Source organism: Xenopus laevis, chromosome 2L, assembly GCF_017654675.1.
Source record: "Xenopus laevis strain J_2021 chromosome 2L, Xenopus_laevis_v10.1, whole genome shotgun sequence".
In the NCBI taxonomy this organism is placed as follows: domain Eukaryota; kingdom Metazoa; phylum Chordata; class Amphibia; order Anura; family Pipidae; genus Xenopus; species Xenopus laevis.
This window is the reverse complement of record NC_054373.1, coordinates 25,691,332-25,705,006: the sequence shown is the minus strand read 5'-3', so window position 1 is coordinate 25,705,006 and position 13,675 is coordinate 25,691,332. Positions and strand designations below refer to the sequence as shown.

The 13,675-nt window shown below is 42.2% G+C and overlaps 1 protein-coding gene across 2 annotated transcripts in view; it reads right to left on the bottom strand.

Annotated features, from left to right (window-relative positions):
- The window catches only part of LOC108707431 (stomatin), a 28,850-nt gene that overhangs the window by 7,682 nt on the left and 7,493 nt on the right, over nt 1–13,675 (bottom strand). For both annotated transcript variants that reach the window (XM_018245441.2, XM_041581176.1), the window contains one exon: nt 3,616–3,698. In XM_018245441.2, the coding sequence (XP_018100930.2) occupies nt 3,616–3,698 (83 nt within the window). The remainder of the gene's footprint in view (nt 1–3,615; nt 3,699–13,675) is intronic.

The following is a 13,675-nucleotide window of genomic DNA, read 5'->3' as shown; positions in this document are numbered from 1 at the left end:
CTTTTAAACAGGTCACCAGTAAATGCAACCTGCTGATTGTTACTATAGGTGACTAGACCTGTAGGATACTTTGCATTTTTTATTACATAACCCCATTACAGCATATCTATTTACATTTCAAGCCATTCATTGAATGCATTGATGCCTGCCAATGATTTCAGTGTTACAGGTATGGGATCTGTTATCCGGAAACCCATTATCTAGAAAGCTCTGAATTACAGGAAAGCTCTCTCCTATAGACTATATTTTATCCAAATCTTTTCAAATGATTTCACTGTAATAATAAAACAGTAGCTTGTACTTGATCCCAACTAAGAAAAAACTTCGACCCCCTAGTTCGCCACCTAAAAGCTACCGAACCCAATGTTAGCCTATGGGAAAGGTCACCATAGGCTTAGCTAAGTTTTTTTGATTGAAGGATATTCCTTCGATCCTTGGATTTAATCCTTCGATCGAACGATTATTCCTTCGATTGAACTTTTTTGCGCAAAATCCTTCGACTTCGATATTCGAAGTCGAAGGATTTTCATTCCCAGTCGAATATCGAGGGTTAATTAACCCTCGATATTCGACCCCTGATTCGTTATCCGAAAAACCCCAGGTCCCAAGCATTTTCGATAACAGGTCCCATAACTGTACTGCACTGCTGCAATTTAGTACTAGTGACGGGCGAATTTGCGTCATTTCGTCGAAAAATGTGCAAATTTCCCGAGAAATTCGTGAAACGGCGAAAGATTTGCCTGTTTTTTTTTACGCTTACACCCGTTTTTGACGCCAGCGTCCATTTAGCGAATTCGCCCATCACTATTTAGTACCTATAATAATAAAGAAATCCTTTTGTTTACTAAAAGACAAGCTTCGCTGTACATATATCATTCATATTCAACCATTTGAAAAATAGTCATCACATAATAAACCCAACAAATGTCATAATAATGCTAATTACATGTCATGTAGAATATTAATAAAAACTAAAGATGCAAATGTGCTTCATCACTGAATTTCCTAATACAGTTTTGGAATTTTGGGGAAACCCCATACAAGTCAGTAGATCTCTGTCTGCGTACTCATCTATAGGCTGAACCCAAATATTTTTATTAGTAGGATGACAGGTTATGAAAAAAGAATATAGCAGGGGTCTTAGGGGTCCGTTTACTAAAGCGCAGTAAAAATATGCGCACAAAAATAGACAAATTTGTCGCCAAATCTGTTTGACAGTTTACTAATTTGCGGTAAACATAAATTTGCGAATTTTCTTGCGCAAGAATATGTTTTCGCCAGTTATTGTATTTTCTGAAAATAACACTACGTACACATTAATGCCTGGTTTACTAAACAGCGAAATGTATATTAACACTAGAATATTCGCAAAATTTTACCACCATCTATATAGTGGCGGTAATTTATCCCATAAAATATCCCATAACACCTTGTTTTACCCATCATTCTGTTCATGTTCCTATTCCTGACAGGAGAAGAAAGAAATTACAGGATAATCAAAGATGTTTTGGATTATTCTTTTGTCTGCTGCTACAGCAGCTTTTTCATCTGAAGGATGATTTTATTATGGCTAGGAGGGACCAAAGGCTTCGTCAGCCTAGATTAAACTACATTTATATGATGCACATTGATTTATTGGTAAAACTTGTTTATGAATTTTATTTATTGGCAGGGGGTAAGTCTTGTCACTGGATGTATTGAAATGTGGATTTATATGATGCAAACACGTTTTATTGGGTGAAATCTGTTTACTGTGTTGTTGATAATATCTATAAAGTTTAGCAGTTTTGAAGATACACATCTGGCTATGAATCATGCCATAATAAATGCCATAAAACAAGACTATTTTATAGCATAAATATTCGCAAACGTAATTTGTCGCCAGAAAATTTGCAACTCGCTAAAATTAACGTAAGCTGGTTCGTTAACGTAGTTACCGCAATTGATCGCAATGAGTTCTGAGCGCACCGCTGTTTAGTAAACGTAGTCACTGCGAATATTCTGGCGGAAAAATATTCGCAGCCATAACATGCGGAAACTTAAAGTCAAATTTACCGCACTTTAGTAAATCCTTTGATATTTAGTAAACAAAAGCTTTATCACAAATGGCCAGTAGATGGCAAAATCCCTGTATAATTTGGAGCTGTCACAATACACACTCATTGATTTTGTTGGATAATTTTGCAAACTGTTCAGTGAACTAGAGGAACGGATCCTTAATACAAAGTTTCTCATCTCGCCTAATTGGCACAGTTCCCTTGGCTACAACTTGGTATGTCTACTGACACTTATATAATTGTGCTTGACCACACTCTTTGGAGGTCTGGCTCTGTAATAATCTGTGCACTTGCATCCAATTTACCCTACACACATTAGACAGAACTCCCAACAAAAATGGAAAGAGGGACAAAAAGTTGTGCCGCACCAATTTTGGCCACACCCATTTTATGGCCACACCCCCTAATTACCATGTCCATTTTACAAACTTACAGGTTATAAAAGTTTGAACACATTTCTGGGAGTTTTAGTGCAATGTTTTATGTGTTATAACAGTTTTTCTAATGAAAGTGAATTGCCCTTAAAGCTGCGAGTCTCAGTTCTCGCAAGAGACCTGCTTAGCTTCAATAGTTACAATTGTTTCTTTGCTTATCTTAAATTGTTACAGATGTAGCCAAGTGCAGCTGAGTGTTCTGGGCTCTCTGCCAAAATTCAAATATATTTGAATATATTTGAATATATTCACATATATATTCAAATATATTTCAGTAAGAAACTCGTGACTGCGGGCTGAGCTGTCAAAATTGGGACTGTCTTAGGGCTAGTCCACACGAGCAGATTCAGTGAGGCAACTTTGGGCGATTATAGAAAACGCATCGCCGCGTGTGCATTAGCGCAGGCGACTTTGCGTTGCAGCCTATGGGGAAAAACGCCGAGGCAGTTCGGGGAGATAGTCGCGCAAAAGACGAGACGATTAGTTGCCAGGCGACTAATCTCCCCGAATCTCCTCGTGTGGCCTTACCCTTAGCAAAAAGAATCCAAAGGCACACAGGGTCAATGCAAGCAAGCTGCCTTGCGTGTTTATTGCGAAATGCAACGTTTCGGGGTCACGCCCCTTTCTCAAGCATACCCTGAAACGTTGCATTTCGCAATAAACACTCAAAGCACCAGGTATCGTTTTACTAATTAGTAGAGGGTGTGCAGGAGCCAAAGTTGAATTAAAATTGGGACTGTCCCACTGAAAATGTGGAGGTATGTATATGACATTAGGGGTCATACTTTGAGCACAAATGCAAATACAAGAGTACTAGTGGGTGCAAAATCCCTCCCCTTGTCTGACCCTTGTGAATACAGTGCAGGTTGTGCTGTATTCATGGGGTGAGCACAATCTCTTTGCTCCATTTTGGAACTTTGCTACAATTCTTCAAAGTACAAAGAACATGGCAGTTTGCATATGCTTTTTGCACTGTATCCCGCACTTAGTAAATGATCCACAGTGAGTAAGGGATGGGATTCTGGTGGTGGCAGTTTAATTACAGCTGGAGGGTTGTATTTGCACTAAATGACTTACCATGAATCCTCCCATACAGGACATATGTTTTCTAGATGGCAACTCACCTCTTGAGGAGGCACAGCAAATGACACAGTTCGCAGATCTACTATCCTGATGGCATCGGCGCAAGGCAAAACCCAGAAAACCCCTGCAGAGAAGGAAACATAAACAAACAAAATAATAGATTTGGAATAAATATTAGAGAGGGCTGTTGTATTCCGATGACAATGAGCTAATCTAGCAACAGGGCTAATGTTACAGCTCTCATTCCCATTAAGAGCTTTTGGTTTCAAGTGAGGACACTTTGAGGTGCTGAACATTGCCTTTACATCTATTCCCAAACAATGAAGAGGATATACTATCTGTCAGTCAGTCACTCTTGGGTGCCAAATGACACCCATCACTGGGTATTCCATGTCACGGCTTTCACACTGCAATGACTTACTCTTGACAATAGGATTGTTGCTATAACTAAAAATAAGAAATGTAACAGGAATAACCAGTGAAGGAATTTTATCTTGTCTGTCTTAATACAGATATTTATAATAAAGAGGAGGTCAAGGATATCCCAAGTATTGGCAACATAAGAAAATTTGCTCAAATTTGATATAGTGTATTGGAAATTAGGAGTTTTAGAAACAGGCGACTTAAGAAAAATCTATCAGTTATAGTACAGTACAACATTTGATACCCTTGGTAAGTCTTATTGGTAACAAAGTTATAAATGGTTGGATTAAAAAATTGCCTGCAGTTGGCACAAAGTCACAGGGGTCAATTTATGAAAAAATAGCTGCTAATACACGTGCGGCTTCCAAAAGCAACCAATTAAAGGATAAGTAAACCTTAAAAATAAATGTAAAATTGATGAGTGGGCTATTGTAAATACTTTTGCAATGTACATTCTTTATTTATTTTTAATTCCAAGATATTAAGGGATACTTGTACTGTTATTATGAATTAATAAGGGCTTATTTGATGCTCTTCTGGTTTGAGAAAGGTTTCCTAACCAGAAGAACATCAGAGCAGCCTCTTTCTTACTCCTGACAACTGCCTTGACTATTCGGTCAGAAAATGGCCTACGGGTGGCTCTGTTGTAATAAAGTTCATTCATGTTAAAAGTATCCATTAAAGGGCATGAAAGGCAAAAAAATAAAATCCCATTTTTATTTTGTTTAATGAAAAAGAACCCTATCTCCAATATACTTTAACTAAATAATGTGTACCATTTTTATAAGAAACCTGACTGTATGCAGTGAAATTCTCCCTTCATTTACTGCTGTGGATAGGAATTGTCAGATGGTCCCTAACTGCTGAGCAGGGAAACAATCATACTTATGAACAGCAGGGGGAGCCCCCGCCTTACTTCCCAGCCATGCAGAACTCAAGCAGCTTTGTTTATGACGATCCCTAAGCAGCCCAGACCACACTGAGCATGTGCACAGTCTTAGTCTTGCAAAGATGTTTAACAAAGTTACAAGATGGTGACCCCCTGTAGCCAACTTTGAAAGCATAAATTATTTGTTTGATTAGGCTTGTGGTGCAGTAAGTTCATGTTTATATTTAGTATACAAAATACAGCATTTCTAGCCTTATTCTATTTTAGACTTTACATGCCCTTTAATATCTTGGAATTAAAAAAATAAAAATAAATAGTGAATGTACATTGCAAAAGTATTTAAAATAGCACCCTCATCAATTTTACATTCACTTATTTTAAAGGTTTATTATTGGTGAGAAAACAAGCCTGTCGGGTTTATTTAATGTCTTATGGTATCAGGATTCAAATTATGGCTAGATCTCTTATTCTTAAAACCCCAGGTCCTTAGCATTCTGGATAACAGGTCCTGTCCTGTAGTAAGTTTTGCACAATTCACATTTACTTCTTGAAACTGAGTCTCGCACCTTCCAGCACCAGTTCGATCAATTTAAAGTAGTTGTGAATTCTGAGCAAACATCATCGAGAGGTCTCCCAGTCCAAATTAGTGGCGAGACACCGGCATTATAACAGTGGCAAAAAATGTTGCCAATCAATGCAAAGCTGACATTATGAAGTCTGTGGTCACAATAGGAATGTTGCTCAAAAACAGATTAGGGGTTGAGTGGGTAGGACAGTGGCAGGCAGAATAATGTTATATGCTTTTGCCTTCCATATTCTCCTCTACAAAATCACAGTGCTAGAGCGCACAAAATGAATGTTGTTTGGAAGTTGATTCTTGCCTGTAAACTGCCACATTTTTGCTCAAAAGCATTTGAGTTGGCACTTTTAAGAGTAACTTTTGGGGCAATGGAGGGATCAGTTTTTGCACAGAAATAACACAGCATCCTATAATGCCAGGAACACTCTATATCATGTCCCTTTGGATATTAAGGTGCCATAAACCAAAGTTTACATGCAGCTAATGGGCCATAAACTGCACCCCTGTTTTAGTACTTCTAAAGAGGCACTGCTGGGTAGGTTATAATACAGGGGCATTACTACAGAGGAAGCAGACCCTGTGGCTGCAGGGGGTCACAGGAGATATAGGGGCCCCATGAGACCCTAATTCATATACAATTTCAATAAATACTGCTAAAACAGGTCAATCTCTAGAGGTTTTGGGGGATTTTGGAATAATTTGCTTTGGGACCCAGTAATATCTAGTTATGCCACTATTCCAATCTGTAGTTCTTTCGAAAAAAAAAATCTGCACTGGATTAATATTGTTATTTGTGTTCACCACTGGTGTTGTGTCATATCAGGCCATGTAAAGCCAGCCATTAATAAACTGGCCTAGCGTAGAGGGATCGCAGAAGCGGAGCTGTACTTGGCAGCTATCACATTTATTATTTATATTAGCACTTATTACAGTTGATTCAATCATCCTTTGCAATTTCTTCTTGTTAAGCTCACCTTTAAATATTCATACCTACCGAAAGTTGGCTGTTATAACGAGACAGGTATCCGGAGTAGAGATGTCGCGAACTGTTCGCCGGCGAACTTGTTCGCGCGAACATCGGGTGTTCGCGCTCGCCGGAAGTTCGCGAACGTCGCGCGACGTTCGCCATTTTGGGTTCGCCATTGTTGGCGCTTTTTTTTGCCCTCTCACCCCAGACCAGCAGGTACATGGCAGCCAATCAGGAAGCTCTCCCCTGGACCACTCCCCTTCCCTATAAAAACCGAAGCCCTGCAGCGTTTTTTCACTCTGCCTGTGTGTGCTGAAGAGATAGTGTAGGGAGAGAGCTGCTGCCTGTTAGTGATTTCAGGGACAGTTGAAAGTTTGCTGGCTAGTAATCGTTTTGATACTGCTCTGTTATTGGAGGGACAGAAGTCTGCAGGGGTTTGAGGGACATTTAAGCTTAGGTAGCTTTGCTGGCTAGTAATCTACCTTCTACTGCAGTGCTCTGTATGTAGCTGCAGTGGGCAGCTGTCCTGCTTCTGATCTCATCTGCTGACTGCTGCAATAACAGTAGTCCTTGTAAGGACTGCTTTTATTTATTTTTTGTTGTTTTACTACTACTACTACTACTACTACTACTATAAGAGCCCAGTGCTATTAGTCTAGCAGTGTTGGGGAGTGGGACTGGTGTGCTAATCTGCTGCTCCTAGTAGTTCAGCAGCACCAACTTTAATTTTTTTTTTTTAATATTCATTTTTTTTTTATTTTACTTTTTTTATTTTACTACCGCTGTAGTAGTGTATAAGTTGACCTTTTAGGCATTATTTGCCCTGTAGGCATTATTTGCACAGTGTTTTCTTCAACCCGCCATCGAGCTGTGTGACCTTGTTCACATTCTGTCTAAATATCCATAATATTACCGTCTCCAGAAAAAACACCGGAGTCACTTTTTTCAAGCAGCCATAATATATTTTACGTAATCCGTATCCACCGCTGTAGTAGTGTATACGTTGGCCTTGTAGGCATTATTTGCACACTGTTTTCTTCAACCCGCCATCGAGCTGTGTGACCTTGTTCCCATTCTGTCTAAATATCCATAATATTACCGTCTCCAGAAAAAACACCGGAGTCACTTTTTTCAAGCAGCCATAATATATTTTACGTAATCCGTATCCACCGCTGTAGTAGTGTATACGTTGGCCTTGTAGGCATTATTTGCACACTGTTTTCTTCAACCCGCCATCGAGCTGTGTGACCTTGTTCCCATTCTGTCTAAATATCCATAATATTACCGTCTCCAGAAAAAACACCGGAGTCACTTTTTTCAAGCAGCCATAATATATTTTACGTAATCCGTATCCACCGCTGTAGTAGTGTATACGTTGGCCTTGTAGGCATTATTTGCACACTGTTTTCTTCAACCCGCCATCGAGCTGTGTGACCTTGTTCCCATTCTGTCTAAATATCCATAATATTACCGTCTCCAGAAAAAACACCGGAGTCACTTTTTTCAAGCAGCATTCATATATTTTACGTAATCCGTATCCACCGCTGTAGTAGTGTATACGTTGGCCTTGTAGGCATTATTTGCACACTGTTTTCTTCAACCCGCCATCGAGCTGTGTGACCTTGTTCCCATTCTGTCTAAATATCCATAATATTACCGTCTCCAGAAAAAACACCGGAGTCACTTTTTTCAAGCAGCCATAATATATTTTACGTAATCCGTATCCACCGCTGTAGTAGTGTATACATTGGCCTTGTAGGCATTATTTGCACACTGTTTTCTTCAACCCGCCATCGAGCTGTGTGACCTTGTTCCCATTCTGTCTAAATATCCATAATATTACCGTCTCCAGAAAAAACACCGGAGTCACTTTTTTCAAGCAGCATTCATATATTTTACGTAATCCGTATCCACCGCTGTAGTAGTGTATACGTTGGCCTTGTAGGCATTATTTGCACACTGTTTTCTTCAACCCGCCATCGAGCTGTGTGACCTTGTTCCCATTCTGTCTAAATATCCATAATATTACCGTCTCCAGAAAAAACACCGGAGTCACTTTTTTCAAGCAGCATTCATATATTTTACGTAATCCGTATCCACCGCTGTAGTAGTGTATACGTTGGCCTTGTAGGCATTATTTGCACAGTGTTTTCTTCAACCCGCCATCGAGCTGTGTGAGCTTGTTCACATTTTGTCTAAATATTGATAATATTATCGTCTCTAGAAAAACCACTTGAGTTACTTTTTTTCAAGCAGCATTCATATATTTTACGTAATCCGTATCCACCGCTGTAGTAGTGTATACGTTGACCTTGTAGGCATTATTTGCACACTGTTTTCTTCAACCCGCCATCGAGCTGTGTGAGCTTGTTCACATTTTGTCTAAATATTGATAATATTATCGTCTCTAGAAAAACCACTTGAGTTACTTTTTTTCAAGCAGCATTCATATATTTTACGTAATCCGTATCCACCGCTGTAGTAGTGTATACGTTGACCTTGTAGGCATTATTTGCACACTGTTTTCTTCAACCCGCCATCGAGCTGTGTGAGCTTGTTCACATTTTGTCTAAATATTGATAATATTATCGTCTCTAGAAAAACCACTTGAGTTACTTTTTTTCAAGCAGCATTCATATATTTTACGTAATCCGTATCCACCGCTGTAGTAGTGTATACGTTGACCTTGTAGGCATTATTTGCACAGTGTTTTCTTCAACCCGCCATCGAGCTGTGTGAGCTTGTTCACATTTTGTCTAAATATTGATAATATTATCGTCTCTAGAAAAACCACTTGAGTTACTTTTTTTCAAGCAGCATTCATATATTTTACGTAATCCGTATCCACCGCTGTAGTAGTGTATACGTTGACCTTGTAGGCATTATTTGCACACTGTTTTCTTCAACCCGCCATCGAGCTGTGTGAGCTTGTTCACATTTTGTCTAAATATTGATAATATTATCGTCTCTAGAAAAACCACTTGAGTTACTTTTTTTCAAGCAGCATTCAATATTTTACGTAATCCGTATCCACCGCTGTAGTAGTGTATACGTTGACCTTGTAGGCATTATTTGCACACTGTTTTCTTCAACCCGCCATCGAGCTGTGTGAGCTTGTTCACATTTTGTCTAAATATTGATAATATTATCGTCTCTAGAAAAACCACTTGAGTTACTTTTTTCAAGCAGCATTCATATATTTTACGTAATCCGTATCCACCGCTGTAGTAGTGTATACGTTGACCTTGTAGGCATTATTTGCACACTGTTTTCTTCAACCCGCCATCGAGCTGTGTGAGCTTGTTCACATTTTGTCTAAATATTGATAATATTATCGTCTCTAGAAAAACCACTTGAGTTACTTTTTTTCAAGCAGCATTCATATATTTTACGTAATCCGTATCCACCGCTGTAGTAGTGTATACGTTGACCTTGTAGGCATTATTTGCACACTGTTTTCTTCAACCCGCCATCGAGCTGTGTGAGCTTGTTCACATTTTGTCTAAATATTGATAATATTATCGTCTCTAGAAAAACCACTTGAGTTACTTTTTTTCAAGCAGCATTCATATATTTTACGTAATCCGTATCCACCGCTGTAGTAGTGTATACGTTGACCTTGTAGGCATTATTTGCACACTGTTTTCTTCAACCCGCCATCGAGCTGTGTGAGCTTGTTCACATTTTGTCTAAATATTGATAATATTATCGTCTCTAGAAAAACCACTTGAGTTACTTTTTTTCAAGCAGCATTCATATATTTTACGTAATCCGTATCCACCGCTGTAGTAGTGTATACGTTGACTTTGTAGGCATTATTTGCACAGTGTTTTCTTCAACCCGCCATCTAGCTGTGTGTATTATCGTTTCCAGAAAAACCAACTGAGTTTTTGTTGTTGTTGTTGTTTTTTTAAAAATAATGCCAGGCAAAGGCAGGCCGCCACGCAGAGGCCGTGCTAGGGGCCGTGCTGCTATGCAATCCTGTGGCCCTAGCAAATTGCCCAGTTTTAAAAAGCCAATGACCCTGAACTCCCAAAATGCTGAAGAGGTAGTTGACTGGCTTACACAGCACACCCCATCCTCTACCGTTTCTAACTTTACCACAACATCCTCCTCATCCTCCACTGCTATGGCCACCCCACGTAACACTTCCTCCACCACCGGTGCCCCTTCTTCACTGGGGTCAGAGGAGTTATTTTCCCATGAGTTTCTTGAACTGAGTAATGGCGAACCATTATTGCCAGAAGAAGATGAAGGAGATGAGGACCTTACACCAGATTTAATTCTGGCAGAGAACACGATAGAGATGGACATAATGAGTGATGAGGAGGAGGTCCCCGCTGCTGCTTCCTTCTGTGATGTGTCAGAAGAAATTGATGCATCTGAGGAGAATGATGATGAGGAGATTGATGTTTTGTGGGTGCCTAGTAGAAGAGAGCAAGAGGAGGGTAGTTCAGATGGAGAGACGGAGAGTCAGAGAGGCAGTAGGAGAATAAGACTTAGAAGAAGCAGGGAGGACAGCCCGCAGGGATCAGTAGGGCAACAACATGTATCGGCACCTGTGTTCAGCCGGCCAACGCACCCGCCATTGCCGCCAATACCGCCAACTTCTACTGTTACCGCCAGATCGCACACTTCCAAAAAGTCAGCAGTGTGGGATTTTTTTAATGTGTGTGCCTCTGACAAAAGCATTGTAATTTGCAATGAGTGCAGTCAGAAACTGAGCCTTGGTAAGCCCAACAGCCACATAGGTACAACTTCTATGCGAAGGCACATGAGCGGCAAGCACAAAGCACTTTGGGAGCAACACCTCAAAGGCAACAGGCAAACTAAAAGCCACACTCCTTCTGGTCCAGCATCTTACTGCTCTACCTCTGCTCTCCTTGACCCGTCTGAACCACCCTCCACTCCGCCTTCCACCTTGACCACCTGTTCCCATTCCCAGTCATCTGCCACCAGCCAAGTTTCTGTGAAGGCCATGTTTGAGCGTAAGAAGCCAATGTCTGACTGTCACCCCCTTGCCCGGCGTCTGACAGCTGGCTTGTCTGCACTCTTAGCCCGCCAGCTTTTACCATACCAGCTGGTGGACTCTGAGGCCTTCCGCAAATTTGTAGCAATTGGGACACCGCAGTGGAAGGTACCCAGCCGCAATTTTTTTTCTAAAAAGGGAATACCACACCTGTACCAACATGTGCAGAGCCAAGTTACCGCATCTCTGTCACTTAGTGTTGGGCCAAAGGTCCATATGACTACTGACGCATGGTCCTCCAAGCATGGTCAGGGCAGGTATGTCACCTACACTGCCCACTGGGTGAACTTGGTAATGGCTGGGAAGCAGGGAATGGGTAGCTCAACAACAACAGTGGAGTTGGTGTCACCGCCACGGATTGCACGCGGTTCTGCCACCACCTCTACTCCTCCATCGCTCTCTACCTCGTCTTCTTCTTCTTCTTACTCTGCTGCTGGGTCCTCCTTCTCCTCCTCCACACCTGTGCACCCCCAGCTCCCCCTAGGCTATTCGACGTGCCAGGTACGCCGTTGTCACGCTGTCTTGGGGATGACGTGCCTGGAAAGCAAAAACCATACCGGATCTGTACTCCTGTCATCTCTGCAGTCACAGGCCGATCGGTGGCTGACCCCACACCAACTGCAGATCGGAAAAGTGGTGTGTGACAATGGAAGCAATCTGTTGGCAGCGTTGAGACTAGGCAATTTAACACATGTGCCCTGCATGGCACATGTGTTAAATTTAATAGTCCAACGTTTTGTCTCCAAGTACCCAGGATTCCAGGACGTTCTCACCCAGTCCAGAAAGGTGTCGGCCCATTTCAGACGTTCCTACACAGCCATGGCACGCCTTGCTGACATTCAGCAGCGCTACAACATGCCAGTCAGGCGTTTGATTTCTGACAGCCAGACTCGCTGGAATTCAACGCTCCTTATGTTGGAACGTCTGCTGCAACAACAAAGGGCCGTCAACGAGTACCTTTTTGAACTGGGTGGTAGGACTGGATCTGCACAGCTGGGGATTTTTTTCCCCCGTTACTGGGTGCTTATGCGCGATGCCTGCAGGCTCATGCGACCTTTTGAAGAGGTGACAAATATGGTCAGTCGCACCGAAGGCACCATCAGCGACCTAATACCCTTCGCTTTATTCCTGGAGCGTGCCGTGCGACGAGTGACAGATGAGGCTGTAGACCAGCGTGACGAGGAGCTGGAAGCGCACGATTTCTGGTCGGAATCACCAGAACGAACCCAGGCACATGCTGCAACGCAGGGAGAGGTGCCAGAAGTGGAGTCAGAGGAGGAAGGTGGCTTTGTGGAGGAGGAGGAGGAGGACCAACAGGAGCAGGCTTCCCAGGGGGCTAGTGGTGACCTTTTGGGGACCCCTGGTCTTGTACGTGGCTGGGGGGAGGAGACCGTGGATGATGCAGTCCTTGATAATGAGGAAGCGGAGATGGATAGCTCTGCATCCAACCTTGTGAGAATGGGGTCTTTCATGCTGTCATGCCTGTTGAAGGACCCCCGTATCAAGAGGCTTAAGGAGAAGGACCTGTACTGGGTCGCAACGCTACTAGACCCTCGGTACAAGCATAAAGTGTCAGAAATGTTACCAACATACCACAAGTCCGAAAAGATGCGGCATTTACAAACCAGCCTGCAAAACATGTTGTACAATGCTTTTAAGGGTGATGTCACTTCAGGAACTCATCAACATTCCAGGGGCAGAGGTGCCAGTAATCCTGCCACGAGCACACCTGCAAGGACAAAGCCCTTTGGCCAGTCTGTAACGTCAGACATGCAAATGTTTTTCTGTCCAAGGCAGCGCCACAACCCTTCTGGATCCACCCTCAAAGAACGCCTCGACCGACAGGTAGCGGACTACCTGGCATTAACTGCAGATATCGACACTCTGAGGAGCGATGAACCCCTGGACTACTGGGTGCGCAGGCTTGATCTGTGGCCAGAGCTGTCACAATTTGCCATGAACCTCTTGTCTTGCCCAGCCTCAAGTGTGCTCTCAGAAAGGACCTTCAGTGCAGCAGGAGGGATTGTAACTGAGAAGAGAACTCGCCTAGGTCACAAAAGTGTCGATTACCTGACCTTTATTAAAATGAATGAGGGGTGGATCTCGGAGGGTTACTGCACGCCGGAAGACTTGTTCTGACTTCTATGCAGCTGTCCTTCTCTTCAAGCCTCATGACTCCACACACAGCTGTCCTTTAGCGTCCTCCTCCTCCC